Raw genomic sequence first — 25,852 nt, forward strand, 5'->3', positions numbered from 1 at the left:
CTTGTCCTCATAGGATGACCCAAGCTAGAGAAAAACCTTTTCAAAAATATTGAATGTATTTTAAAACAATAAGAATAATTGAATATCTTCTTATAATAAACCGTGCACTCAGCTTTAGAAAATATGTCATCACACAGAGCAATGCAGATGATCTAAAATGAGCAAAAGTAAAATTGAAAATAGAATGTGTCACCTGAACTCCAATGTCCAGACAGGCATGCACGCACGTACAGGGTCAAAATACAGGGATGAGAAAATAGCAGAAAATATATGAAAATGTCACTTTTGCAAATAGTGTTTGGTGAACTTTGTTTATATTTTCTCCGTTTCGTATATTTTTGGGTCCCGTCATTACACAGCCTTTATGTTGATTAAAAAAAAAAAAGGTGGATGAGAAAAAAAGATACAAGGTGTATGTGATGATGTTTTAATATTAGTAGAAAATAGCATAATACACACCCATGTCACCTCCGCAGAAGAATATTCAGTGAAAAGTTTGGAGAATGCCAGGAACACCAATCCCAATGGTAAATCAACTGGGAAATATTGCTGCTCTTGAAGAAAACCCAGCACTTAGCAGGCAGAGAAAATAAATATTTATTTAGTAACTAAGCATTTACCTCCTGGGCAAGAGGGTGGATGGCTTGTAAAATTTTAATGTTTTTTTGCCAGGATGATCTACTGGCTCTCAGTTTGCATTCCTGTTGTCAGGGAGAAAATAGTTATTTCCCTTACTTTGCATATCAAGCAGTTTTTCTTCTTACTGTTTTTAAAAACTTCCCTGATGCCCCTGGAGAGCGGGGAGGGTAAAAGCGTGTCTGTGGCCAGAGTGTGCCTGTGGTTGTCTCATTGCTGATTCCAGGACACTCCTGCAGAAAAATCTTTCAGGTTGTCAAGGTGGGAGTGAGACTTGACTGTGAACAGGAAGCCCACCGAGGTGCTAGTTTCCTCCTGGCAGGAGCTGGTGACCTAGGCAAGTCACTGCGCTTTGGCTCATTCCCCACCTACCAGAGAGCTCCCTCTGCATCAGGTTCTGTTCTAAGTGCTGAATCCCCTATGCCTCCTTGCAGGGGCACTTTCATTACGTCATTTTCCAGACAGTGAAACTCAGGACCAAGAATGTGAGGTCATGACCTAAGGTGACTCCAAGAGGGTGGTCCAGGCCAGCTTAGAGCCCCCTCAATATAGCTTCCGAGTCTGAGCTCTTTACCAGAGCAAAGATACTATCTTTAGTATCTTTATTTTTGTTTCTAGTTTTAGTCATCAATTTGGGTGGTAGTACAGACATCCTGCTCATTACTGTGATCTTCATAATTATCTTTCTCCTTCTCAGACTTGTGTTTTTGAGGTGCTGAGTGTAGATGCATAGAGCTTTTAAAGGCTGGGCTTCTGGCATCTGGACAGACTGAAGACGATAGCATGGGTGAGGAGCATCTGTGACCAAAGAGGAGCTCTGTGCTCTTTGGCCATGCTGCAAATGTGAGTCCAAAGAGAACTCACCTGACAGGTGAGCTGCCGAGCTCCACGTGGGCTATTGCATTGGAACTTCTCAGCCCGATACAGTGGATGCTGCTAGTCCAGCAAATGGGTGGGAAACCAAGGGCCTGAGATGTGAAGATGCTTGTTCCCTCCCAGGTGCTGATCCAAAGATCCCCCCGTAGCTGTTCTAAGTCCCACCTCCATGCTGTTGCTGCATCACTAGGCCTTTTGATTTTTCTAGAAAGCTCCTCTGTTCTTCTCCCATGGAGAGCATTACTGACTTGTCCTTGAATCTTCCCTTATCATCAAGGCCACTTGACCTCCCTCAGACCAAGGACTCACGCTGAAAACCCTCATCCCAGCTGCGGTGATTTTCTGAAATGAGTTCTATTAAATCTCCTAAGTGTCACAGATTCACTGAGCATTCGCAGTGCTGTCACAGGCTCTTTCATCTCCTAAAATTGCCATCACATCGTAACTTAATAATTAGAGATGATCTCAGCTCCTAAGGCCTTCTTGTGTATGTTAATATCAACAGACCCCAGATGCCCTTGCGGGGGCTGCAGTTCATTCCCCACAGCATAAGAAAGGGAAAGCAGGAGAAAAACGTCACCTTGGCTCCTTTGTCACCTTGTGTCTGTTGCATCCAGACCTGGAACAGGGGAGCCTCTTGGGAAACAGAGGAAGCAGGAGCGCTGCTCATTAGGACAAAAGTTGCAGGCCCCGCTGAAGGCACTGTGCTTACTTCCCTCTGCACCTCGAGGACTGTTGGAGGAAAATGGCTGATGTCTGTAGCCGCCTCTGGGATGCTGTAAGCCAGGCCAGCGAGGTGGGGCCACCTGTCCCCAGACACCTCTTGTTACAGATCTAAAGCAGTGCTCCCCCAAATGCATGTACAATTAGTGACTGGCGTAAAAGACTATTTAGGTGTTTCACAGGTATAAAGCTCCATAGCCTTGAATCATTTATTGAGAAAATCATTCCTTTGGAAGGGGCTTCTATTAACTTCAGTTGGTAAAATTCACTTTGGAGTAAATATGTCCTTAATACTTGTGTAACTGGTGCTAATCATTCTTTGAACGAGAGAATAAGCTCTAGGTTCACAGCCTGTAGCTGATGTTGGAACGTGTAGGCCTCTGCCATCACAGGGCTGGGGAATCAACCCTCATGAATTATGAACTGAACATGAAATAAGACTCAGAAATCACACAAATGGAGAATGAAGTAATCTTCTTGACTGCTGTCAGTCAGAAGTTATGAGCTGCTCTTTCAAATGTGAATCGTCTGTCTCGCATGTCCCCATGAATTGGACTTAGCCTCCCATACTTCCCAGCGAAGGGACCATCCTGGACTCCTCCTGGGCCTCCCTCCTGGCCACCTCACTTACTGCAGGAAAACATGGCTCAGCCTGGAACTGCACCATGGTCAGGCACTTTGTAAGCACTGGGGAGAGAGAGTGATCAAGAGAATAAATACTGCATCAAACTGGAGACGCTCCACGCTGGCAGCTCACAGTTTAGAGGAGGAGAGGAGGTAGACCTAAGCTGAGTTTGGAGATCCACAGCATTGACAAGTGCTAGGAAGAAACCAAACAGGGCCTTGGCAAGGATAGTGGTGAGGGATGGGGTACCTTGGGTGGGGTAGCTCTGGAAAGCCTCCCCGAGGAGGTGCCCTTGGCGTTTGTTCTGCAGGAGGAGCAGGAGCTGGTCACAAGCAGAACTGGATACACATATGGCTGGAGTGTGGGCTTGGAGGAAGAAGAGGGAAGACATGAACTTTGAGAGGCAGAGAGGGTGAGATCCTCGAAGGTCAGCTCCTTGCAGGAGGCCAGACCCTATGCCTTGAGCGATGGCCAAAGGTTCTGTGATCATTTTGGAGACTGTACTTATGAGATGGAAGATGGGTTGAAGGGAGAAGAGAGGGAGAATAGGAGTGACTGTGTTCATGAGGTGGCGCCAGATGGGAGAAGGGAGAATGACGATGACGTTTACCAAACAAGTCCTTACCACCCGCCAGTGTCTATGCTAAGCGCCTCAGATATTCAGCTAATCTGACTGAGCTGGTGAGGCTGAGGGAATCAAGCACTTTGGATTGGCAGGAAATGCTGGAGGAAGAACTTGTAAGGGACCAAAGAAGGGCAAAGGGGTTTCTGTTTTGGGAGTCAACTGAGCTGTTCATTGATGCAGTCATTCAGAATACAGTCGAGTCCCCACTCAATATGCCAGCTGGTTCTGGGGAATGCTATGGTACAGTATGAGTGACATACCGAGTCTCTGTCCCCTGGAGTTTGAATTCTAGAGCAGAGGCAAGTTATACACAAACACTCCACAAATAATCAGTAGCTTGGTGTGTTTGCAGCATTGTAATTGGGGCCTTCTTGATTCCTAGGATCCCATGGGTCTGTGGGGCCATCTGGCTGGCAGTAGGATTTGCAAGTTCATGCTCAGGGGAGACATTCTGGCTTACCCAGGGGCTCTGCAAAATGTAGTCTAGACAATGTTTTCAGATACTTTCACTGCGTGCGGCATGGTGCACCTTAGAAAGGCCACCGTGAAGTGTTGTTTACAGGGACCACAGTCTCATTTGGAGATGAGTTATCAGTTCTCTTGATGTCCCCCAAAGTGGAACATGAGTAGACCCCCCTGAGTATTCCTCTTAACGGGCGTGACACACAGCTGCTGCTGGTTGGCCAGCCTTTGATGCCAGGAAGCTGACAGGGCCAGTGTCACTGGGTGGGGGCCATATGTCCTCCAAATAAGCACTTTCTTATCCTTCTACTGAGGGAAGCTGGGCAAGAACACAAGCCCCTTTCACGGTACAGACACCTAGGCCTGGCCTATAGGCGAGGAGCGTTTCATTTCCCATTTACTCTTGCTCCTGAGAGAGACTTTACACAGTGCAGAGGAACACAGACGGGAAGCCCCGTGGATGGTTGGCAGTGTCCTCCTTGAGAGCCTGCTCCCTTCTCCTTGGCTCTGCAACCAGCCCATCGTCTCCCAGGACCATGGCTTTGATCAGCTGCCTGCTGAGCCTCTGGACCTTGTCTGGTTCTTTTGCTGTTGGATAATCTGAAGTTTGTAGTTCTTGGGAATTCACATCCTCAGGCCCTGTCGACCCTTAAGTCTTTGTCTCTCTTTCGTTTTTTGTCCTCCTTGTTCCTGGCATACAGGAGGTGTCCAGGGTATGCTGTCTGATCCAGCCTGGTGGGACTGTCCCCTTTCCTCTGCAGGCTCTGTCCTTCCCACCTGCTCTTTCCCTTGTTCTGTTTTCTACTGTAGGATACCTCCTCCAGCCTTCTTCTGCACCCTCCCAGAGCTCCTGTTTAATTGCCATATCGTCCACGAAAGCTTTCGACATTCTCCACCACAAAGAGGTGGTCTCTTGTCCTCTGCTTCCTGCAGAGATCTGAACAGCTCAAGTTGTGGATCACCACTGTAGGAGTGCCTTCACATTATTGTCCAAGTAGGCATTCTGTTCACAAGCTATGTGGCTCTGTGAGACAGCCCAGCCGAATGGCACATGTTCTAAAGATCTTGTAGTTCCCTCTACCAGATTGTTAGCTCCCAAAGAGAGAGAGAGAGAGCTCTTAGCTCCTTCCAACTGTATCCCAAACGTATCTTGTGTGTCGTTAAGGCTTCATAGTGATTTGTTGAGCATTTATTTATACACCCCACCACATACACACACACCATTGCTTTTTTTTTTTTTTTGGTCTATGTATAGGAGAACTAATTGAAAATATTTTATTAAAAATGCACCAATCAGCACTAGAAATGGTGATTCAAAAGTAGTAAAGTAATATTGTAAAGTAATATCTTGTAAAGTAATATTGGTGATAGTCAGCATTTATTAGAATCTTATTATGTACCAGGTACTTTACTGAGCACTTTATATACATATTATCTCACTTTATCCTCACAATTACCCACTGTGATATTACTCACCAATATCATTTCTGTTTTGAAGAGGAGATAGAGAGGTCTAGAGAGGTGAAGTAACTTGACAGTGCTGAAGCCAGTGTTCCAACCCCGGAATTCTGGCTCAGGTTGCCGTTTGTTCTTGGTTAGTAATCATTTTCAGGCATAGACTCTGAACTGTCGTGTGGAGGGTATCGTGTACTAGTTTTAACTTTTAGCATGGCGTTTTCGCTGACACAGGAAGGTCACTGTTTTTTCCTCCTGTTGAACATGTGTATTGTGGACTAATAATTTGCCAGGCTCTTTCCTGGTCACTGTGGATGGGGATGAATAGGTGGCCCTGTCTTCAGGAGCCTTGTGGTAGACTGGGAGATTGTGTATCCCAAGGCCCCATGAAGATGGTCGATTGACTCTTCAAACAAGTTCGCAGGAGAAAGATAGAAGGAAGGGTTTCAAGAAGGTGGCCCAGAGGAGAGTGCTTACAAGGAGAATTTTGAAGGATGGGCAAGGGTCTTCGAGTAGGGAGAGGGTCTCCTCTGCAGAGGAAAGAACACCAGCAGATGAGCAGAGAGCATGGACAGTGGAGCAGCTAGACCTAGCTTGGCCCATTTAGTATTGCCACCTCATGGCTCAATTAGCGGACAGTCGTGTGGGCTTGCACGTATTCACTCTCCGCGAGCGAGGCACTGCCGTGGCTAGTACGACACTGGGAGGTGGTTGTGCCAACACTGAGGGATAAGTGGACCACCTCTCATGGCTGTGGCTTTGTCTGGCTGCCTTGGCCTTGGCCTTGGCCTTCGGGTAGCTCACTGGCCACTGAGCAAACTCATGTTCTCTTGGGCCACAGTCACCACTAAGGCAGCTTCCGAAAGGGGAGCTTCTCATGGGGCTCCCCTTCCCTTAGAGGGTTGAATGGGAGAATCTGCAGGATTCTGCAGTGGTTCCCTTGGGCAGTTTGCAGAGCCACTTGTCTCTTTAATTCACCCACTCAGTTTGTCACTCTTAGGCAGTTATACAGGTGTGGCAGTTTGTTCTTGGTTAGTAATCATTTTCAGACATGGATTCATCTATACAGGAGCGGCAACTGGCCTGGCCAACCCCTTCTTAAACTTGTGCTCAGTCGCCAACCCAGGAACCGCTCTCTTGCCCTTGGCTTCTTCTGTTCCGTTTTTGTCCCATTTGTAAGATCTTTTCTCCTAAAATTCCTCTAGATTCAGCTTCCTGTTGCTCTTCTTCAGACTTTGTGTCTGTATTTTGTGCTACTATAACATAATGCCAGAGAATAATGTTTAAAGAACAAAAATTTATTGAGTGAAGAATTTGGAGGCTGAGAGTTCCCATATCAAGATGCCAGCATTTGGCAAAGTTCTTCTTGCTGTGTCATCACATGGGAAAAGGCAGAAGGGCAAGAAAGAGCAAGGGTCTAATTCATCCTTTAATAAGGAACCCATTCCCACAATAACAGTATTAATCTATTTGAGAGGGGGCACCCCATGACCCAAATACCTCTCTTCCATGAGGACAGGGCTCTAGATGTCTCCATCATGAAAGCCTATTTTCTTTTGGAGAAGAACAAGCAGGAAACTCAACTTACCCTGTGCCTGGGGAGAGGTGTCTGGCCAGCTGTCCACCGCTGACCTAAAGATGTGGCCCCTCTGTCAGTGTGTGTCCGCACTAATGCCCGTATGTTCCCCTGGTAGACATAATGTTTGGCCACATCCTCCCTGAGACTTCTACAAACACACATCCTCTGGTAACAGAGGATTGTCTTGGGTGGCCCCTTGATACCTTCTGTGGTGTGTGCCAGTCACCTCTCTGAAACACCAAGGTTCGGAGAAACGACCTCCTTCCTTTCACTGCTGTGTCCTCACCACAAAGCGCCAGATGTAATTACTTTCCCAAGTGCTGTTGGCAAGTGGGAGCTCGGGAGGGATGTGCCTGATGCTGGAACTCCCGGGCCTAACTCTCCCTGGCCTTCTCCTGTCCCCTGCAGACGGAACCCTCTGCACTTCCACCTCATTGCTGACTCCATCGCCGAGCAGATCCTGGCCACGCTCTTCCAGACCTGGATGGTGCCCGCTGTGCGCGTGGACTTCTACAATGCAGATGAGCTCAAGGTAGGGGAGGGAGGAAGCCCGAGGCCTCCCTGGCCTGTCCCCATGGGGGGCTTTTCTCTGCCCCTTTAAATTGACTCACAGTGGCAGACGTCAGGGCTCCTCTGGATAATGTCCAGGATATGACGGAGGTTGGCATTATTACTGAGGCAACCAATCCATTAACACAGAATCCATGCAGTCCCTCGGTGCGGGAGGCCATATCTGAAAGTGTTCCATGGTAGGATTGGAGAGGATTTTGTTCCCCAGTGAGGTAAATCCTGAACTTAGTCTGAGCCACCTGGGTTGGAATTTGTGTATTGTCATTGACTGGCCTTAAGATGCAAGGTGAGTCACCTTCCTCTGGCCCTGTTTTCTCAATGGTAGGAAGGTGGTTAAAATTTCAACTCACGGTGTAACTAAGAGGCTCAAATGAGCGAATATATGTGCAGATGTTTTAAAAACACTATGCTGAATAATTATGTGTCAGACCGGAGGGATTCAACCAAAAGAGATCCTTGCTTAAAGTCCTTCCGTAGTGCCACCTTGCTTACATGGAGACTGAGATCACATTCTGATTAGAAGCCCTGTCTTTTTGCCTCTTGCCTCTTCTAACAGCACCATCTCTTGTAATTTTTGCATAATTTCCCCCATTCCCAGCTCTGATTAACAGAGAAGTCCTCCAGTTCTCTTTGCCTTCTTTTCTGTGTTTGAGCCTTTGTTTATACTGATCCTTCTGTCCCATGTGCCCTTCCCACCTACCTTGTCACAATTCCTACCCACTATTAGGACCCAGTTGCATTACCACCTCCTCTGGGCACCGTCCCCAACCTCCCCAGGGAATAGGAAGGCATTTTCTATTCTCATTTATCTACTGCAACATTCTTAATGGGGTATGGGGAAAAGAAGCACACCTTATTCTTTTCAGTATTTCTGGTGCAAAATAGGCGCCCTGTAATGCTTGCGGATTTAGCAAATTGTTATTATTAGAGGAACACGGAACGTTGCAGAAACGCGTTGATGCTTTGTCTCCAGTCACCTTGGGAAGGACTCAACACCTAGGCAAGAGGCTGATTCTGGTAAATTGCTTGTTTCAAACCTTATAAAGCCATTATCTTTTCATTTCAGAGCCATAACATTTTAAATAGATCACAGAGATGCCAGCCGGAGTTTCTGATTTTTCACGTGTTTCAGGCTCTGAGGTTGATCGAGATGTTCAGAATTTAGCATTTGGGGATTGTCGCGGTAATTTGTGTGCCATTCCAATCTATTCTGAGCTAAAATTGATTAACACTCTTAAAAGGGGAAAAACAAAATTTAGCAAATTGCCGCACTAATTAAGGTGAAAGCAAGCCACTCTGTCTCCCAGGGTCTTAGCGCCAACACCATGGGGAGAAGCAACGGGAGAGGAGGAGCAGCAGCTGTCGCGGGTGGAGGCCTCTGCCTCCTGCTCCCTGTTCACCCTTCTCTGTGCTGCGGCCCTTGCAAACCTGTACTCTGTGCTTATCAAGAAAACACAGCAGATTGAAAGAAAGCCCTAGTTCAAATCCCAGTTTCCCACTGAAGAACTGTCTAAGTGGATCTGATGGTTGTTTCTCTCGCTGTTGAGTGAGTAGGGACAGCCTCAATGGCCCAGGTGAAGGGCCACCAGTGCCCACAACCAGGCAGTTCTCAATGCTGACTCCTCAGTCAGGGTAGTGTGCACCTGTGGTAGTCCTAGCTACTTGGGAGGCGGAGGCAGGAGGATCGCTTGAGCCCAAGAGTTTGAGGAAGCCTGGGCCATTTAGCAAGGTGATGCTTGCTTTAAAAAAAAAAAAATCCTCTGCTTCATGGCTATATGCTACTTAAAGTTGCTTGCTTGTGCTCATGTGGCCTTTTATGAAGTCCTTTGGTAGTTGGGAGGCAGAAATGTGAGGCAGTCTGGGCTGAGCTCTTCTCCTGGGAGCCCAGGGCTTCTCAGAGGTCTCAGATGCTCTAACTCCTGTGCCCATGTCCATACAGGTAGACCAGTTGTCCACTGTTTTACATAGATAATTCTTATCCATTGGGAATTGAAGCTCCCCTGGCTTAAAAAATAATAATCTTAACAATATGAAGGGTTCAGAAGGACAGTCTCCAGAGTCTTGTTCTCCCCCCATCTCTACCACTGACAACCCAAGAGAAGAGTCCTAACACCTGCATAGTTCTCTACCAATTGGTCACCCCCTGTTGATTTCCTGAGCCCCATGAGACTTGTCAGAACCCAGTAGGACACTGAGAATGAAAGATTTTTAGAGAACTTACTTTTTCCACCATAATAATGACAACGGTAGTAATAATTTACACAGAATCCAGCTTAACACAGCCACAACCATCATCTGCCCATTCCTCCTGCCCAGCCCCCTCATCCCATGACACTGTCATTTACACAGCTGCTCATCCAGACCTGGGAATTCCTCTTTTTCCCTTGCCCTGCCTCCAACCATCACATGTGCTAGCTTGATCCTGCTATTCCTGTAATCCTACTCCTTCTCTTCCCAACTCATGTGATCTTCCCCAGCACAATGGCAACTTTTTTTTTTTTTTTTTGATACAGGCTTGTCTCCACCCTTCTCTTCCACTCACCTTTTCTCTCCCAAATTGCTATTCATGGGCAAGAGTCAGCTTTCCAAAAAGCAAGGCCACCTGACCTACCCCTTTCCTCTGGTAAAACCACCATGGCTTCCCAGTCCTCGTAAGACAGAAACCACTTTCGAGCAGACTGTTTCCACTGGCAGTTCAGCTGTTCCCCAGCCTCCTTTCTCCACCCCACTGGTAGTTAATCCAGGTTCTTTGGCTGAAGCAATGTTCACAGAGGAAAACCTGCCCTGCCTTCCTCCTCTCATAGAGGTTCTTTTGTTATATGTTCTTGTAGGATCACATACATTTCTCCTGGAAACTCATTAGAGTGGATTTTTTCGTGCTGTTGTGTGATGAGCTGGTAAATGTCTCTGTCTTCCCTAGACCACAGACTGCAGAATGACCAGGTCCTGTCTGGTTTTTACCACCCTCGTATGCCTCATGCCTGGTGTGATAACTGTGTGAGTGACACACAATGAGTTCAAAGCTGGGTCCTTAAGAATGACAAAGCCTCAGATTCCTTTGTCCCCACCACAGGTCTTCATTCTTGAGGCCTCTTGTGCCTTGGGCTTAGGCGGGCAGCTAGGTGTTTGCCTACCTGTGACCACACAGTGGCATAAATCAGGCAGCTCCATTTGTACCAGCCCAAGTCCCCAGAGCAGCCCTGTGACAGCTGAATGAGTGCTTTTCCGTGACAGTTACAAGGAAGGGCACATGTGGAAACATCCTGTAGATGACATCAGAGAATGAGTTGGAACAGGAGAGAAGCAGGCTCAGGCTGTGTTCCGCAGTTGTGTTAGATAAGCGTGTCAGACGGCACCTTGCGGGCACAGAGGATGGCCTCCCTTGATACAGCTCCAAGAAATCACTTCGTGTAGCTGTTGGAAATGGCGTTTCTAAGAAATGCTCCTGTGGGCCCCTTATTATATCTGCTTGTGCTGGAGATTGAGTAATAGGGAATAGGAACTTTATGAAGGATCGGTGCATGATTAAAAATGAACTGTGGGAAATTCGCGATGGACCGGTACGCGTCTCCATAATGACCAATTAGTGTGGATTTGCAAATAGCGATCGCTCAGCCTGCCCATCTCTGTGGTGTGCGGAATGCTCATTGGTCTTCCTGATATTTACATGGCCCATTTATTTTCAGCCTCCAAGTCCCCATATCAACAGACTACCAGGACTGACTGGCCACATTTCTGTTCTCTGATCTCTGCTCAAAGCATGCAGCTCTGAACATCCGCAGAGGAGGAAGAAGAGGAGGACTCCTTTGGTGTAGAGCTTTGTAGATGGTGGCATGCTGACACTCGGGGCAGTCCTGTGCAGTGGAGAGAAAAGTTTGTTTACCTCCATTCACAGATAATTCGTAAACTGGAATACAGAGTTGAAAAATAGTTGCCTAAAATCAGGCAGCTAAGAAACGCCAAGGCTGATATTTGAGTTTTCCCTTTGAAAACAAAATGGTATCACATACAGGATTATGTAATCCACTGGACAGGAAGGAAAGGATAGAGCTACGTGAACTTGGGCTCAGGATTCCTTCTGTCGTGTGTCCATGGCCACACGGACTGTGTCTAACCTCTCATACTGATGGACCATTTACTTCATTTCTGTATTTTTCGTGCTTCTCTCCTGGAACTCTTCACCCAACTCTGTGGAATAGGTTCAATTGTCCCCATTCTACAGATAAGGCATCCCAGGCTTAGGGAGGCTAAATAACTCCAAAGCATGTGGCTGCTGTGCCAGAGCCGGGATTAAAATCCAGAACTCAGTCCACAGCTGCCAGTCTTTCTCCTGTGTTACATCTCCCTCTCTGTGGCTTGCCTAAGCTGGAATACCAACTTTAATTCCAGCTAGACAAGGGTCCTCTAAGCTCTCTCCTCTTCTGGCTGTTCCTGAAGAACAAATGAATAAAGCGTGAACCCTGGATTTAGAAGCCCGCTAAGAATGGTGCTTCCTGCTGGGGATAAAAGGGACCCATTCCAAGGTGGTTTGGGATGGCTCTGTCTCTGCCTTCCTGGGATCAGGTTCTAAACTAGGCGGCCATCATACTAGAGGGTTTGCTTTAAATCAGCAAAACATCCCTTGCCAGTTTTCAGACAAGGCCCTGCAGGTCTCCCAGCCTTTCATCTTGCCCCATTTGGCCCAGAAAGTCACCCTCTTGCCCCCGCCCAGGGGCGGATGATCCTGAGCTCCTGAAGGGAAGCAGCTGGGCCAGTGGCTGTTTCATGATCCGCCTGTCCAGCGGGGAGCCCTAATTTATCTCCTTTTCCCTTAGACCTGATGCCTGCTCGTTACCCACATCAGAAAGCTCATGAAGTGGGATTCAGGACTGTGGTTCAGAAAATATTGATGGTTGACTCTGAAAATTGGCTTCCTACTCCTCCTTAATTGCTTTGTGGAGTGTGGAGGCTGTTCAGGTGGCTGTGATCGCTCAGCCCCCTGCCGTCTTCTGGGAGGCAGCTTCCATTGTTCTTGTCCCTGGAGGGGTGGTCAGCTGCCCCTCGCCCGTCTAGGTCCTGGGAAGGCATACCTCCTGAAGTTGGGCATTTTCAGCTGGGAGGCCATGGAGAGAACACAACCACGGTGTCTCTGAGTAGGAAGGGAGCCCAGGACCCATAGCTTTTTTTTTAACAAATGGGTCCTTGAGGGGAAGATGAGCTGCCTGAGATCTCTTAGATGATTCTTCCTGGCATAGACCTTTTCCCAGAGCCGGGTCTGTGTTTGCTGATGCCAGGCCTTGGAATACAGTTCAAAGGTTCCACATTCGGTGATGGATGGGCTTCAAGTGCTGTGACCAGATATCCCCATGGGGCTGGAGCATTTCCAGAGAGACCTGGGCACATCTCAGGGACGTCCTGATCTGCTGCTCTAGGATGCCCTGCCCAGGAACGGGAGTGCAGTGGGTGTGAGGCCTTCTGATCAGATGGACACCCTGAATGACGTCCGGAGCTTAGTAGCCTGTGAACTCAGAAACTCGGATCCCCTTTTGTTGGTGATGATTAAGAGCAGTTAAAGCCTTTTCATGCACTCAGTGAATTCTGTTTCCTTCCCCTTCCCTCAGTTGTCTGCCTTTTGTATAGACAGTCCCCGACTCATGGTGGTTCGACTTCACAATTTCTCAGTTTTACAGTGGTAACAATGTACTATGCATTCAGTGGAACCTGTTCTGTGGATTTTGAATTTGAGTCTTTCCTGGCTGTAGGTACATGGTAGGTGCATCCACTCTTGTTATGCTGGGCAGCAGCAGCAGCAGCAGCAACAAGGAGCTGTAGTTCCAGCCAGCCCTGCAATCAAAGAGTAAAAAATCAGTACTCTACAGTGTTCTGTGGTGCTCAGCTGTGACTTTCGGGAGGTTAGGTGCATTAAGTGCATTTTTGAATTGTAATGATTGCAACTCAAAATAGGTTTATTGGAATATAGTCCCATTGTAAGCACCTGTATTTGAAGATAGCAGGAATTTACGTTTTTGTTTTTTGGTTGTTTTTTTTTTTTTTTTTTTTTTTTTTTTTTACCAGAGATTGAACCCAGGGGTGCTTAACCCCTGAACCACATCCCCAGCCCTTTATTTTTTTAAATTTATTTATTTTTACCTTGCTGAATTGCTGAGGCTGGTTTTGAACTCATGATCCTCCTGTGCATCAGCCTCCCAAGCCACTGGGATTACAGGCATGCACCACTATACCTGGTTCCTCTTTCATTTTTAAAATAATAATTACCATATCACAGAACAGTAGATACCATGTGGCATCTCCCTGCATGCATATCACATAATTTGGTCGGTTTTCCTCCCCAGAACTTTCCCTCGCCTCCCCTCTGCCCTCCCACTTCTCCCCTGCCTCCCAGTGCTCTCTCTTCTATTTTCATGACGTCTCTTTTTTACTGTTTTCCCTTCAACTTCTACATATGAGAGAAACCATATGACATTTGTCTTTCTGAATCTGGCTGGTTTCATTTAACATGATGTTCTCCAGATCCATCCATTTTCCTACAGATGATTTAATTTTGTTCTTTATGGCTGACTCCTGTGTGTATATGTGCCACTTTTTCTTAATCCATCTGTCTGGTGACAGACACCTAGGCTGGCTCCATAGAGTAATTATTGTCTTACACCTTCTTTTGTCCAATCCCACGTGTCATCACCTCCCCTTCTCCCACAGTGACTGCTGGCCTCTCACGAGGCCATACATTGTGGCTTTGCTTTTATAATAGTGGATGGGTTTATGCTGTTGTTCCTCCTGTTCTTCTTGGTCTCATGGTACAAAGAAGATCTGGCAGAGGATGAGTATATGCAGGTGTGCAAAAATTTCCACACACCCATTTTCTTTATTGCTTTTCGGTTCCCGGGGTATCCATGTGGTTTGCGAGTATGGAGCTGGTTCTCTGAAACCCACAGGGCACCTCTGGCCCTTTGCAGAGGCTGATCTCTCAGATAGTGAGGGCAAGGTCACAGAAAGGACATGGATGGGTAAGTGTAACTTGTTTGAATACACACTTTTATATATTTAGAAGACTGGTCTTTGGCTATTAAATTAGGAACCTTAAAAATGTAGGCAACTGGCCAGGGTAGTGGCTCAGTGGTACGGTACTTGCCTAGCATGAGTGAGGCACTGGGTTCGATCCCTGGAACCATGTAAAAATAAAAAACAAAGGTTTTATGTCCACCTACAACTAAAAAGTATCTTTAAATTTTTTATTAAAAAAATTTAGGCAACCATCTGAAATGTTAATCTGCCTTAAAGAAAAACCTTTTTATGTCTGTTAAATTCACTTGAGATGCCAGCAAATTTTTTCTTTACATAAGTGAGAGTTCTCTTGACTGGTCCTTGTCACTTTTTGAGAACAGTAGAATCTTCATTAGGAAGGAATTTGGTGGTCATCTGGCATAACCTTCTACTTGTTTTTAATAACTTTCTATACAAACAGTCTTCTGTTTTTGAACATGTCCAGAGATAAGTGGTCATTCCCTCCCACAGTACCTTGCTCCATATTTAGAAATTCTAGTAGAAATACTCACCTTGGGCTGTACTGAAACTTTCATCTTTTTGAACTTTCCCATTGGTCCTGAGCATTGATAAAAACCAAGTGCAATCATGTATGCCCTTCGTCAGCCAGCGTAGCCTGTCTGCCTTCCCTACTAGGCTGTGAGAACCTGGAGGGCAAGGGATATAACTTCCATCTCTGTGCCCAGCTCTTAGTACAAAACCTGGCCAATGGTGGCCCCCAAACAAATGAGTGGGTTCTGTGCACTGGGGCTGGGCAGAGTTGGGTCAGTTGGTGGCTCGAAGACCTGGAGTATCCACTGAGTCTTCTCTCCTCCTTAATGCCCACTTCATTTCTACAGGCATGTCTCAAGTGACAGTGCTCAGAGCCTTGATGACACTTGGGTGTCTTCTGCCCTGCATGTTGGTAAATGGTCTCCAGGTGGCTGTCTTGCATGGACATCTTCCATTTTATCTCTACCTCATATCTTTATCATTTTCTGAGCTTTTAAAATCACTGCATTTTTTTTTCAAGATTCACTTACATGATATTTCCCAGCTGGACCTCTAATTGGTCTGAGCTCAAAGACTTATCAAACTTACTGAAAACAATTAAGTGCCCTGGACTAGCCCTGTTCCTATTGTGTGCATAATTTTTTCTCGTTTTGCTGATTTGCTGTGGTTTTCCTTCTATAGCTCATTGACCTTGAAGAAGGCGGTGCTTTTGCATACCTGATGTCTTCATGTCCCATCAAGAACTCCAGTCCATACATGGGGCACATGTTTATTTTATTAGTAAGGAATTTGCCAAATGGATGATCAGAATGCTACTGACCAGAGGTGGAACTGATGGTAGCGTCTAATTCTTCAGACCTCCTCTGCTTGCTGTTCTCTTGTACCATAATCTTGCCAATCAGAAATTGGGTTAAAAACAACTTCTTCAAGAGTGCGGTTGTTATAATGGAATTTAGAATTAAGCTGAATCAAACAAAAATGGGAAGCAAGGGAGGGCGGGAGGAACTTTTTGCAATTGGAACAGTCTTGGTCCACATGATAGAAATGTTAAACGTCTAATTTGGGGGAGTGAAATATTAAAGCTTTAGTATCTTACGTGAGCTCCTCCTTGTATTTGTTTGGGGCATGTTAGCCTGGGATGGAGTAGCTAAGACAGTATGGTGTAAAAACAGTGAAAATCAGGGTCTCCTGTTACTGCCAGGGCCAGAGTACTGGATGGTTTACCCTTAGGATCATGGCATTCAAGAAAACTTGTCAAGAGTTGAAAAGATTTGTATGCATGTCAGTCAAGAGGGGCCTCTCCAGTACAGGTAAATCAGTGACAAGCTGCCCTCATCATTTACACCCTGAAAAAACATTTGAATTGAAAGGATTGAAACAAAACCCTTCCTTTAAAAGTAATGGTTCTAGGGTGGGGAATATAGCTCAGAAGAGCACTTGCCTAGCACACACACAGCTCTAGCACTGTTTGGATATGCCGAATTTCTGGTGCTTATAAGCCACATAGGGTCTATGGCTATGGACAAGTACAGTACTTGACTTCTAACACCACACTGTGATGCAAGCATAAGGGGGGAAGAGAAACATTAGCTTGGAAGAATAAAGGCCCTGCTTCAGCTCTTCTACGGTGATAATGTGTCCAGAGAAAATGTTTGCAGAGTTTTGTGCAAAACAGGCAGAGATCCAAGAATACTAACCAGGTGCTCTTGTGTATAAAGGCAGTAAAAACCAATATGCTATGTAGGAGCTCCAAAAATACACACCAATGGTTTGTTTTGTTTTGTTTTGTTTTTTGTCTGTTTGCTTTACAGTACCTGGGTTTAAATCCAGGGAGCACCCTGCCACTGAGCTGCCTCCCCAGCCCTTTGTTTTTATTTTTCAATTTTAGACAGGGTCTCCCTAAATTGCTCAGGCTGGCCTCAAAATTGCAATCCTCCTGCCTCGGCCTCCTGAGTCACTGAGATTGCCATCGTATACTGTTTGAAGAAACTATCCTAGATCATTTGCTAGCAATGCAGAGAAAGTAATTGAATGAATACTCAAGAATGAAAAGGCCTTATTCTCAAGGGACAGGCAGTGGGTGCTCAGAGAAGTTACATGTGGAATGATCTATAGATAATTGTTCTAGGTCAAGTGCAAAGCCAAACACAAATGGCACATATTTGTTTTGAAAACATATACACATAACCAGCTGGTCACAATCATTTCACAACACCCTGGGGAGTGCACCTCGGGTTTAGAAACATCTACATTTATTACATTTTGTGGGGTAACTCAGGGGAATCCTTTAACCCTTTGCCTTGATTATTCTAGGGATAAAAAAGTGTGTTTCTGCAAAGCTCAAATGTGACGACTGAGGTAATTATGAATACAGCCAGAGCAAGTTATTGGAAAGATGGTGGCAAATGAAATGAAGTCTATGCAAAATAGGTAGGAAACAAAGAAAGTAGGGAAGAAACAGTGACTCTGGAACATTAGATATTCATATGAAGGAAATAAATAAGCCTTGACTCTCACTTTTTTTTAATTTCCTCTTTTATTTTTTATTTATTTTAAAAAATTGCTTTTATTTTTTAAATACATGACAGCGGAATGCATCACAATTCTTATTGCACATATACAGCACAATTTTTCATATCTCTGTATATAAAGTATGTTGACACCAATTCATGTCTTCATACATGTACTTTGGATAATGATGTCCATCACATTCCACCATCCCATTATCTTCTCCAACTGCATCCATTTTCCTGCAAATGCTATGATTTTATTCTCTTTTATTGCTGAGTAATATTCCATTGTGTATATATGCCACATTTAAAAAATCCATTCATCTACTAAAGGGCATCTAGGTTGGCTCCACAGTTTAGCTATTGTGAATTGTGCAGCTATAAACATTGATTTATTCCACATACCTTTCTGTCAAGAGGAAAGCTTCCAAATATACAAAAGCATAAGTGAAAGACATACAGACTTTGTTAGGAAAAATCTCAGTCCCTGAGAAGGATATAGTGTACTGTGCAAACAAAAACAAGTGTCATAATATAATTGGTATCAACAGGTATCAAACTTTACATCCATCAAATGGAATAAAAATTGATTTCCAAACGCTCTCAAAAAATTGCAAAACTGATGGCATGCTAGGCCACAAAACATCATTAAATTCTACACCAGAGACATGTTACAGGCCCCACTCTTGACCACAGCACAGTGAATCTTCCTATCAGAAAGCAAGCTTTCAAATGGTAGGTTCAAAATACTTGGAGGACAAAGCATTTTGCCGAAATGTTTATTTAATCCAAAAGGAAATAAAAACTAAAATTGCAGCTTATTTTGCAACCAGCAAGGGGGGAATATTTCACACTAAAGTTTATGGAATGTGCCCAAAGCTGTCACTGGAGATATTTTAACAGCCTTCAATCCTTTTATTATTCAAAAACAAAGATGATGAAAAAAAAATCTACATTTCATTCTGTAATTGAAATAGGAACAATCACGTGATCCTAAGTAACGCAGAAGGGAAATGGAGTTAATAGCAGAGACCAGGAAGTAAGAAAATAAAAACCAGGAAACTAAAAATATTAACTCTGAAAGCTAGTTCCATTTATAAGAAAATGATAAATCTGATAAATATAGTAATAAAGAATATTAAAATGCAAAACAGTAAATCAGGTGACACATAAGAATATGCATAGAAGAATTGTAATAAAATAACAATAATAATCAGCACTTATTTTGCTCTTATATGTAAACAATTAATGTGGAGTGTCTTTGAGAGGGTGCTGTTAGGATTCTGTTTTGCAGATGAGGAACTTGGGAATAAAGACAGCTTGGCCAACACTTCTTTCTTAGCTAGGAAGTGGAGGAAATTGCACCGGAGCCCTTCAGCCGGGGCTTTACCCCTTCCTGCAATGCTATATAAAGCTCCATGCTGACATACATAAGCTGTGAGTTGTAATGTTGTGTTTACCTGGAAGAATATTTGCATTTATTGCTGCCAGTTGCCTGAGGAAGTAACAGTCCTAATTGCTCGAAATTAAATTCTCCACTTGGGACAGCTGGTGACACTGTGCTGTGGTACACATGAGAGTTTGAGTTCCTAGGGAGGCTCCCCTGGCTGCCACCCTTGTTGCCCTAAAGGGAAGGACTGGGGTCTTTCCTGCTGCGTATTGGGCTTTGCTTCTAGATCACTTCTCTACCTGGAGTGCAGATTTGGGGGCACAATATTATTCAGTGTCCTCTCTCTGCCACCATATTACTTAGTCTGACTCTGGGCTGCAACTCCATATCACTACGACAGAAGTTCAAGAGAGGCCTGCCTCGGGGCTGTACTTGGTATCAGGAAACACAATCAAATTATCCCTCTTGGACCTCCTTTTAAAATTGCAATTTTGCTTTCAGGCTAAATCAAGTCATACACATGGAAATGCATACACACAGTGCAAAGTGTGCGACACATACACATATACACACATATACATTTATGTTTTTTTTAACTTTTATAAAACTTTTCACTGAGAGGATTTTTCTGCTTATCTAGTTAAGTCACCTAAAATAGAGGTCTTCCCTTCCTCCTTCCCACCTGGTCTCCTGTTTAGAGCTTGGTTTAAATCTCGAGGAGACTGTTTTGACCCACCATTTCATAAGCAGTGGGTCCCCCTGCTGTGGGATACCGTGCCCCCTGGGCTTTCCTCTGTAGATGTGTCATCAGGTACTGACTTGAACGACCTCTGGTATGTGAATATTGCTTATGTGCCTGACTTGCCTACTACAGGGTGAAGTCCACTGGAGGGACCCTGCTGCCCTTCTTACCTCTGCATCCTGTTCCTAGCCTGTGTTCGCTCAGAATGAACTCGAAGGAAATAGTCAAAGGAAGAAGCTTTGGGAGGGATTCAGAGACTTTTCCTTGACTCAGCAAGAGAGAGTCCCTGTTACTTTTATCTGTGCTGAATATGAAAAGGGAAAAATTATGTTCTGGCTGTCAATCATCCTTTGCTCAGGGAAAAAATTCCAACCTTTAGATAATGAATGAGTTACTCAGAAGAGGCGTTTTGTAAAGGTGGAGCATTTGGGAACAGATGGGATAAGATATTACCAAACATAAAAATATATTTTTGGCTAGGGAAGTGGCTTAATGGTAGAGCATTTGCCTAGCATGTACAAGACCCTGGGTTCAATCCATAGCACTACAAAAAGAAAAATAAATACAATTTGTATTAATTGAAGACTTATTAACATTATGATCTTTAAAAAAATCTGGAAAAATATGAAAAGGTTTCTTGAAGGGCAATGGATTTTTGTGTATATGCTCAAGATAAATGAAAAAAATTCTAAAGGAAAACTAATAGGTTTGAAACAGATGTAGCATATAATATACAAAGAGCTATTACAAATAAAGAGAAAAAATTGACCAATGGAAAAATGGGTAAAGGAAAAGTACAAAGCAATTCCCAAAGTAAATGCAATTAGTAAAAACATATGTATAGTAATATAACAGTGTAATAAATATTCATAGAAATAAAAAGTAAAATTTTTGTATCTAAATAGGAAAGACTAAAAATTTTTATTATCTATTATTAGCAACTAAGTAGGCACCAGGATTAATTAATATTCATGAAAGTATTTGTTGTAAGTGAACATCAGAATAACCTTTCTTTTAGTTGTCTAGCAACATCTGTCAAAATTCTTATAAAATATTCACTTTGTGTGATGTAGAAAATTTTGGCCCCAAGGGATTAAAGATGGATTCAAGGAGTTGTTCATTTGCAGTGAACCTTAAGCCTAATTGCAGGGTGGATAGAGTATGGTGCATCCTCACAAGAGGATATTAGAAGCTTTGCAGAATTATTTCTAATAAGACTTTTATTGATTTAATAATAGAATTTTGTTTGCATAAATGGGAAAATAAAAATACCTGGAACCGTAATATTACGTTTTTAAAAAAATCACAAAACCATCTTACTTCAAAATTTGAAGGTGTCTGTGTAGTTTTCCAATCATTTAAGAGTCTGGCAGTATTTGATAAGGTACCCGTAACTAGAGGAATTTCAGTGTTTTTGTTTTTCTTTGATTATAGTTTATGAGATTGTTGTTGTTTGGGGATTTGTTTGTTTGTTTTTCAGTAGTATATTTTTTTAAATGTATTTTTCTTTAGACTTTGAAAAAAACAGAGGGAGGAAAGGAATAAGAAGAGACAGGTAACTGGAGGAGAAGCCTCACTGTTCTCTCTTCATGGGGGCAGCCCCGTGTGTTCAGGAGGCTCTGGGGTCACCCCTTAACTGTCAAGATTGCCACCATTTCTGTAGGAGGGGCTCATCCAGTGAAGATCTGGCTGGAACTGTGCCCTTGAACCTCTTCACTCTGTGCACTAGAGAGCCACTTCTTTAGTCATATCATATTTGAGGTTTCTTAATGGGACGCATTAAGGCTCATCACGGGAGAGGGCCCTGGGAGTCATTTCACAGCCCTCTCAACAGTTACCATGGCCCCTTTCTGGAAAAAAATAAATAACCAAAGTAAAAATGGCTTGAGCAATTTCTTCATTTTCCCATTTAGCAGAAGCCCTGAGATTGTCAGTGCCAAGAAGGGTGGGTGCTGTCCTGAGAAATCTTTTGGTCTCCTCGTGATCACAGGTGGCCACAGCAAATCCAGCAGTCAGCTCAGCAACTTAGAGCACAGCAAGGAAGAAGAGAGACTTATTCTCATATTCTCTCTCTCTCTCCCCCCTTCCCCATCCTCCTCTCTCTCTCTCTGTAAGGGAATTATCTCCTCTGCCTCTCAGGTGACTTCTCCTCAGGTGTGTGGGAATGGTCTTACCCTCATGCCTTGTCTGTGAAGACTCAGAAAGTAACTCTGTGTGTGTGTGTGTGTGTGTGTGTGTGTGTGTGATTTCAGTAGAGAATTGGAAGTGTAGGTCTGGGGAAGCAACCAAGAGTCTCACATTTGCTTTGTAGGTTTGTTGTGAGAACAGAATGCCTACTTAGGAAGCAGAGATGATCAATAAATGCAAGTTTCACCCTCCTCTGGCTTCTTTGGAATCTGACTTTTCAGTACTCAGGTTGAAGTCTGGGTTGGGTAACTCTGTCAGGATTCTCTGTGTGCCTGGGGAAGGTGGCAGCCCCTCCAAGATCAAGGTGGGCAGACTACCTGCAGTTTCCATTTTCTCAGCGGCGCAGGGAAACAGGCTGGCTTGGGAAACCTGATGCTTGCTCTAATTAATAGGTAGCTGAGTCCCCAGCTGATTGGGAGGAAGCAGCTCAGTTCTGTACTGTGCTGCAAATCGATGAGTAGATAGGGAATGCGCACTCTGCTGAGCGCACACTCTGCCTGGAGAATACAGATGCAGGGAGGCTAATGCCTTCTCTAAGAATTAGTGAAACTAATGAAATAGGGAACAGCATGATACCAATCAGTTACCAGCTGGTAGTTGGGGGGTTACTTACAAGAAGAAGCAGGGCCTGGAGCTGGGTTTGGGGGCCTAGAGTGGCTTGCAGTCCCCTTGTTAGTGAAGCACATCCTCGCCGGGCACACTAGATTTGAGCAGGAGGTGGGGGGAAGGCATAAGGCAGTTATCTGGCTCTGTGGACTGATGGCAGGCTTCTGCTCCCCAAGCAGGGCTCATTATCTGCCAGGGTGAGCTATCAAATTACTATCCTTATGACTGCAGTTTTTCTATCAGAAATGAAATGCCATTTTTTTTTATCTCTTTGGCACTTTTTTTTTTCATTTATGAAGGGTACACCTTTTTGATAGTTGAGAAAACAAATAAAGGAGATCACTAAAACTATCACCAAGAGACTGTTCAGGGTGTCCAAGGAAACAAGGATTGACTTTTATCTTCCATGTTTATGTGTGCATAGTCATCATGTCTGCATCTGTGTGTGTATAGGTGTGGCACTGGGGGTGAACCTAGGGGTGCTTCACCACTCACTCACCTATATCCCATCCCCCTTTAAACTCTTCTTTTCTTTCTTTCTTTTTTTTTAAGAAATAATATTGCTAAGTTGGCCAGACTTGTGAATCATCCTACCTCAGCCTCCAAATTAGCTGGGTTTACAGGTGTGTGCCACCACACCCAGCTAGTGTGTCCACATTTTAGTTAAGAACAGACAAGTCACAATAAGAGGGTGTACTCTGTGCAGAGCATCTTAGAACACACTAGGGCACCCTCCACTGAAAGTGGTATATCTCTCCCACAAACAATGCTCATAGGAGGAGAGAGATGCATACCCCGGGAGCCACCCAAGGATTAAATCAGGCGAGGGGAGCACACTTAGTGGCTGACAAGCATGATGCTAACTGGCCTCATTTCTTTATGAAATCCACACCCCAACCTGTTCAGCGAATGTGAGGGCAGAAGAGGGGGATACTGGATGAGACAGGCGTATGGTTCAGTTGCTTCCTGAGTTTTGATTTTCTCTTTTGTTGGATAGTTTGCAACAGAATACCAGTTGTATACCCTGTGGCTTGTTGTTAAGAATACACATAACTCTTGTGCTATGGGTGTCCTATTAAGGAGTTAATAACAAGAATCAACAAATGGGACTTTCTTAAACTGAAAAGTTTTTTCTCAGCAAGAGAAACAATAAGAGAGGTAAATAGGGAGCCTACATCATGGGAACAAATTTTTACTCCTCACACTTCAGATAGAGCTCTAATATCCAGAGTATACAAAGAACTCAAAAAATTAGACAATAAGAAAACAAATAACCCAATCAACAAATGGGCCAAGGACATGAACAAACACTTCACAGAGGAGGACATACAATCAATCAACAAGTACATGAAAAAATGCTCACCATCTCTAGCAGTCAGAGAAATGCAAATCAAAACCACCCTAAGATACCATCTCACCCCAGTAAGATTGGCAGCCATTATGAAGTCAAACAAGTGCTGGCGAGGATGTGGGGAAAAGGGTACTCTTGTACATTGCTGGTGGGACTGCAAACGGGTTCGGCCAATTTGGAAAGCAGTATGGAGATTCCCGGAAAGCTGGGAATGGAACCACCATTTGACCCAGCTATTGCCCTTCTCAGACTATTCCCTGAAGACCTTAAAAGAGCACACTACAGGGATACTGCCACATTGATGTTCATAGCAGCACAATTCACAATTGCTAGACTGTGGAATCAACCCAGATGCCCTTCAATAGATGAATGGATAAAAAAAATGTGGCATGTATACATCATGGAGTATTACGCAGCACTAAAAAATGACAAAATCATGGAATTTGCAGGGAAATGGATGGCACTAGAGCAGATTATGCTTAGTGAAGCTAGCCAATCCCTAAAAAACAAATACCAAATGTCTTCTTTGATATATTGAGAACAACTAAGAATAGAGCAAGGAGGAAGAGCAGGAAGAAAAGATTAACATTAAACAGAGACATGAGGTGGGAGGGAAAGGGAGAAAAAAGGGAAATTGCATGGAAATGGAGGGAGACCCTCATTGTTATACAAAATTACATATAAGAGGTTGTGAGGGGAATGGGATAATAAACATGGAGGGAAATGAATTACAGTAGATGGGGTAGAGAGAGAAGATGGGAGGGGAGGGGAGGGGGGATAGTAGAGGATAGGAAAGGTAGCAGAATACAACAGCCACTAATATGGCAGTATGTAAAAATGTGGATGTGTAACCAATGTGATTCTGCAATCTGTATTTGGGGTAAAAATGGGAGTTCATAACCCACTTGATTCTAATGTATGAAATATGATATGCCAAGAGCTTTGAAATGTTGTGAACAACCAATAAAAAAATTTTAAAAAAAGAATACACATAATTCTAAGACCCCCATCGTAAAGTTCTCAGGCTTAGTGACCAAGTGACAGCATGGATTGCAAAGGGCAGACGTCTCTGTGGAGAGAGAGAAAATCAAGATAGAATGAAATCAGTTTATCTTCCAGAGACAGTTCCCAAGGAGTAGGTTTAGAAGTATCTTGGAGAAGAGCTCCCTGCACAGATATCCATGCAGCTAGCACATGGTGGGGGCAGATGTCTTGAAAGCTGAGGTGACAGGGTGCGGAGCATGTTGGGTGTGGTGGGGATGTAGACCTGGATGTGGAAGAGAGGGACCAAGACTGGTTTCTAGAATTCTGGAACCAGCTGGTGGGTACGTGGTTGTGAACAATTGGGGAGATTAAAGGAAGGAGCAGGCTTAGCAGGAAGAGCAAGTGTTGGTGTCGTCCTGAAGATGAGAGTGAGGACCGAAGCTGCCCCCAAGGGAGCTGTGCTTTCCTTTCCTTTCCCCCAAGTGCATATGCAGGATCGGCGGGCCCACGCCTCGCTCTCTAGGCAGTTGGGGATAGGTGTGCCCAAGCAGGGTCACAGCCAGGTACACCCTGGAGCTGTGCACCAGCAGAAGGAATCCGCTGTCCCCTTCTTTTTGTATTGGGCACACAGGAGACTGCTCTTGACCTTGAGATTTAATTTGTGGGGTTCAGATCTTGGAGAGTCTAAACATAGGCTGAAGTATATAGGGGAATGTTAAAGCAGTCCAGCACCCAAAGGTTGGAGACCTTGGTTTAGGTGAAGTTGTTTAGGGTGAGACTTATCTGCTGGTTGAACAAGGTGCCTAGGTCTGCTGGACAGGGGTACTCTGCTTGCTCGGAGAAGGGCAGCCAAGGGCTAGCTCACTGACTTCAAGCAAAGAGACCTCCCAGGATGCTTCACTGGACAGTCTTGCTTTTCCAAAATTTGTATTCCTTCATGGGCAAGTTTCATTTAATCATCTTGTTATTTGTAAGAATTATAAAGTTGTCACTGTTGT

General features: G+C 44.4%; 1 protein-coding gene across 1 annotated transcript in view; it reads left to right on the forward strand.

Moving 5' to 3' along the window:
- Window positions 1-1,070: 1,070 nt before the first annotated feature.
- The window catches only part of LOC144252242 (xylosyl- and glucuronyltransferase LARGE1-like), a gene marked incomplete at both ends in the record, with an annotated part of 172,437 nt that continues 147,655 nt past the window's right edge, over window positions 1,071-25,852 (forward strand). The window contains 3 exons of the mRNA XM_077794693.1: window positions 1,071-1,121; window positions 1,485-1,507; window positions 7,390-7,513. Of these exons, the coding sequence (XP_077650819.1) occupies window positions 1,071-1,121; window positions 1,485-1,507; window positions 7,390-7,513 (198 nt within the window). The remainder of the gene's footprint in view (window positions 1,122-1,484; window positions 1,508-7,389; window positions 7,514-25,852) is intronic.

The sequence above is a fragment of the Urocitellus parryii genome, unplaced genomic scaffold (genome assembly GCF_045843805.1).
Source record: "Urocitellus parryii isolate mUroPar1 unplaced genomic scaffold, mUroPar1.hap1 Scaffold_379, whole genome shotgun sequence".
NCBI lineage: Eukaryota > Metazoa > Chordata > Mammalia > Rodentia > Sciuridae > Urocitellus > Urocitellus parryii.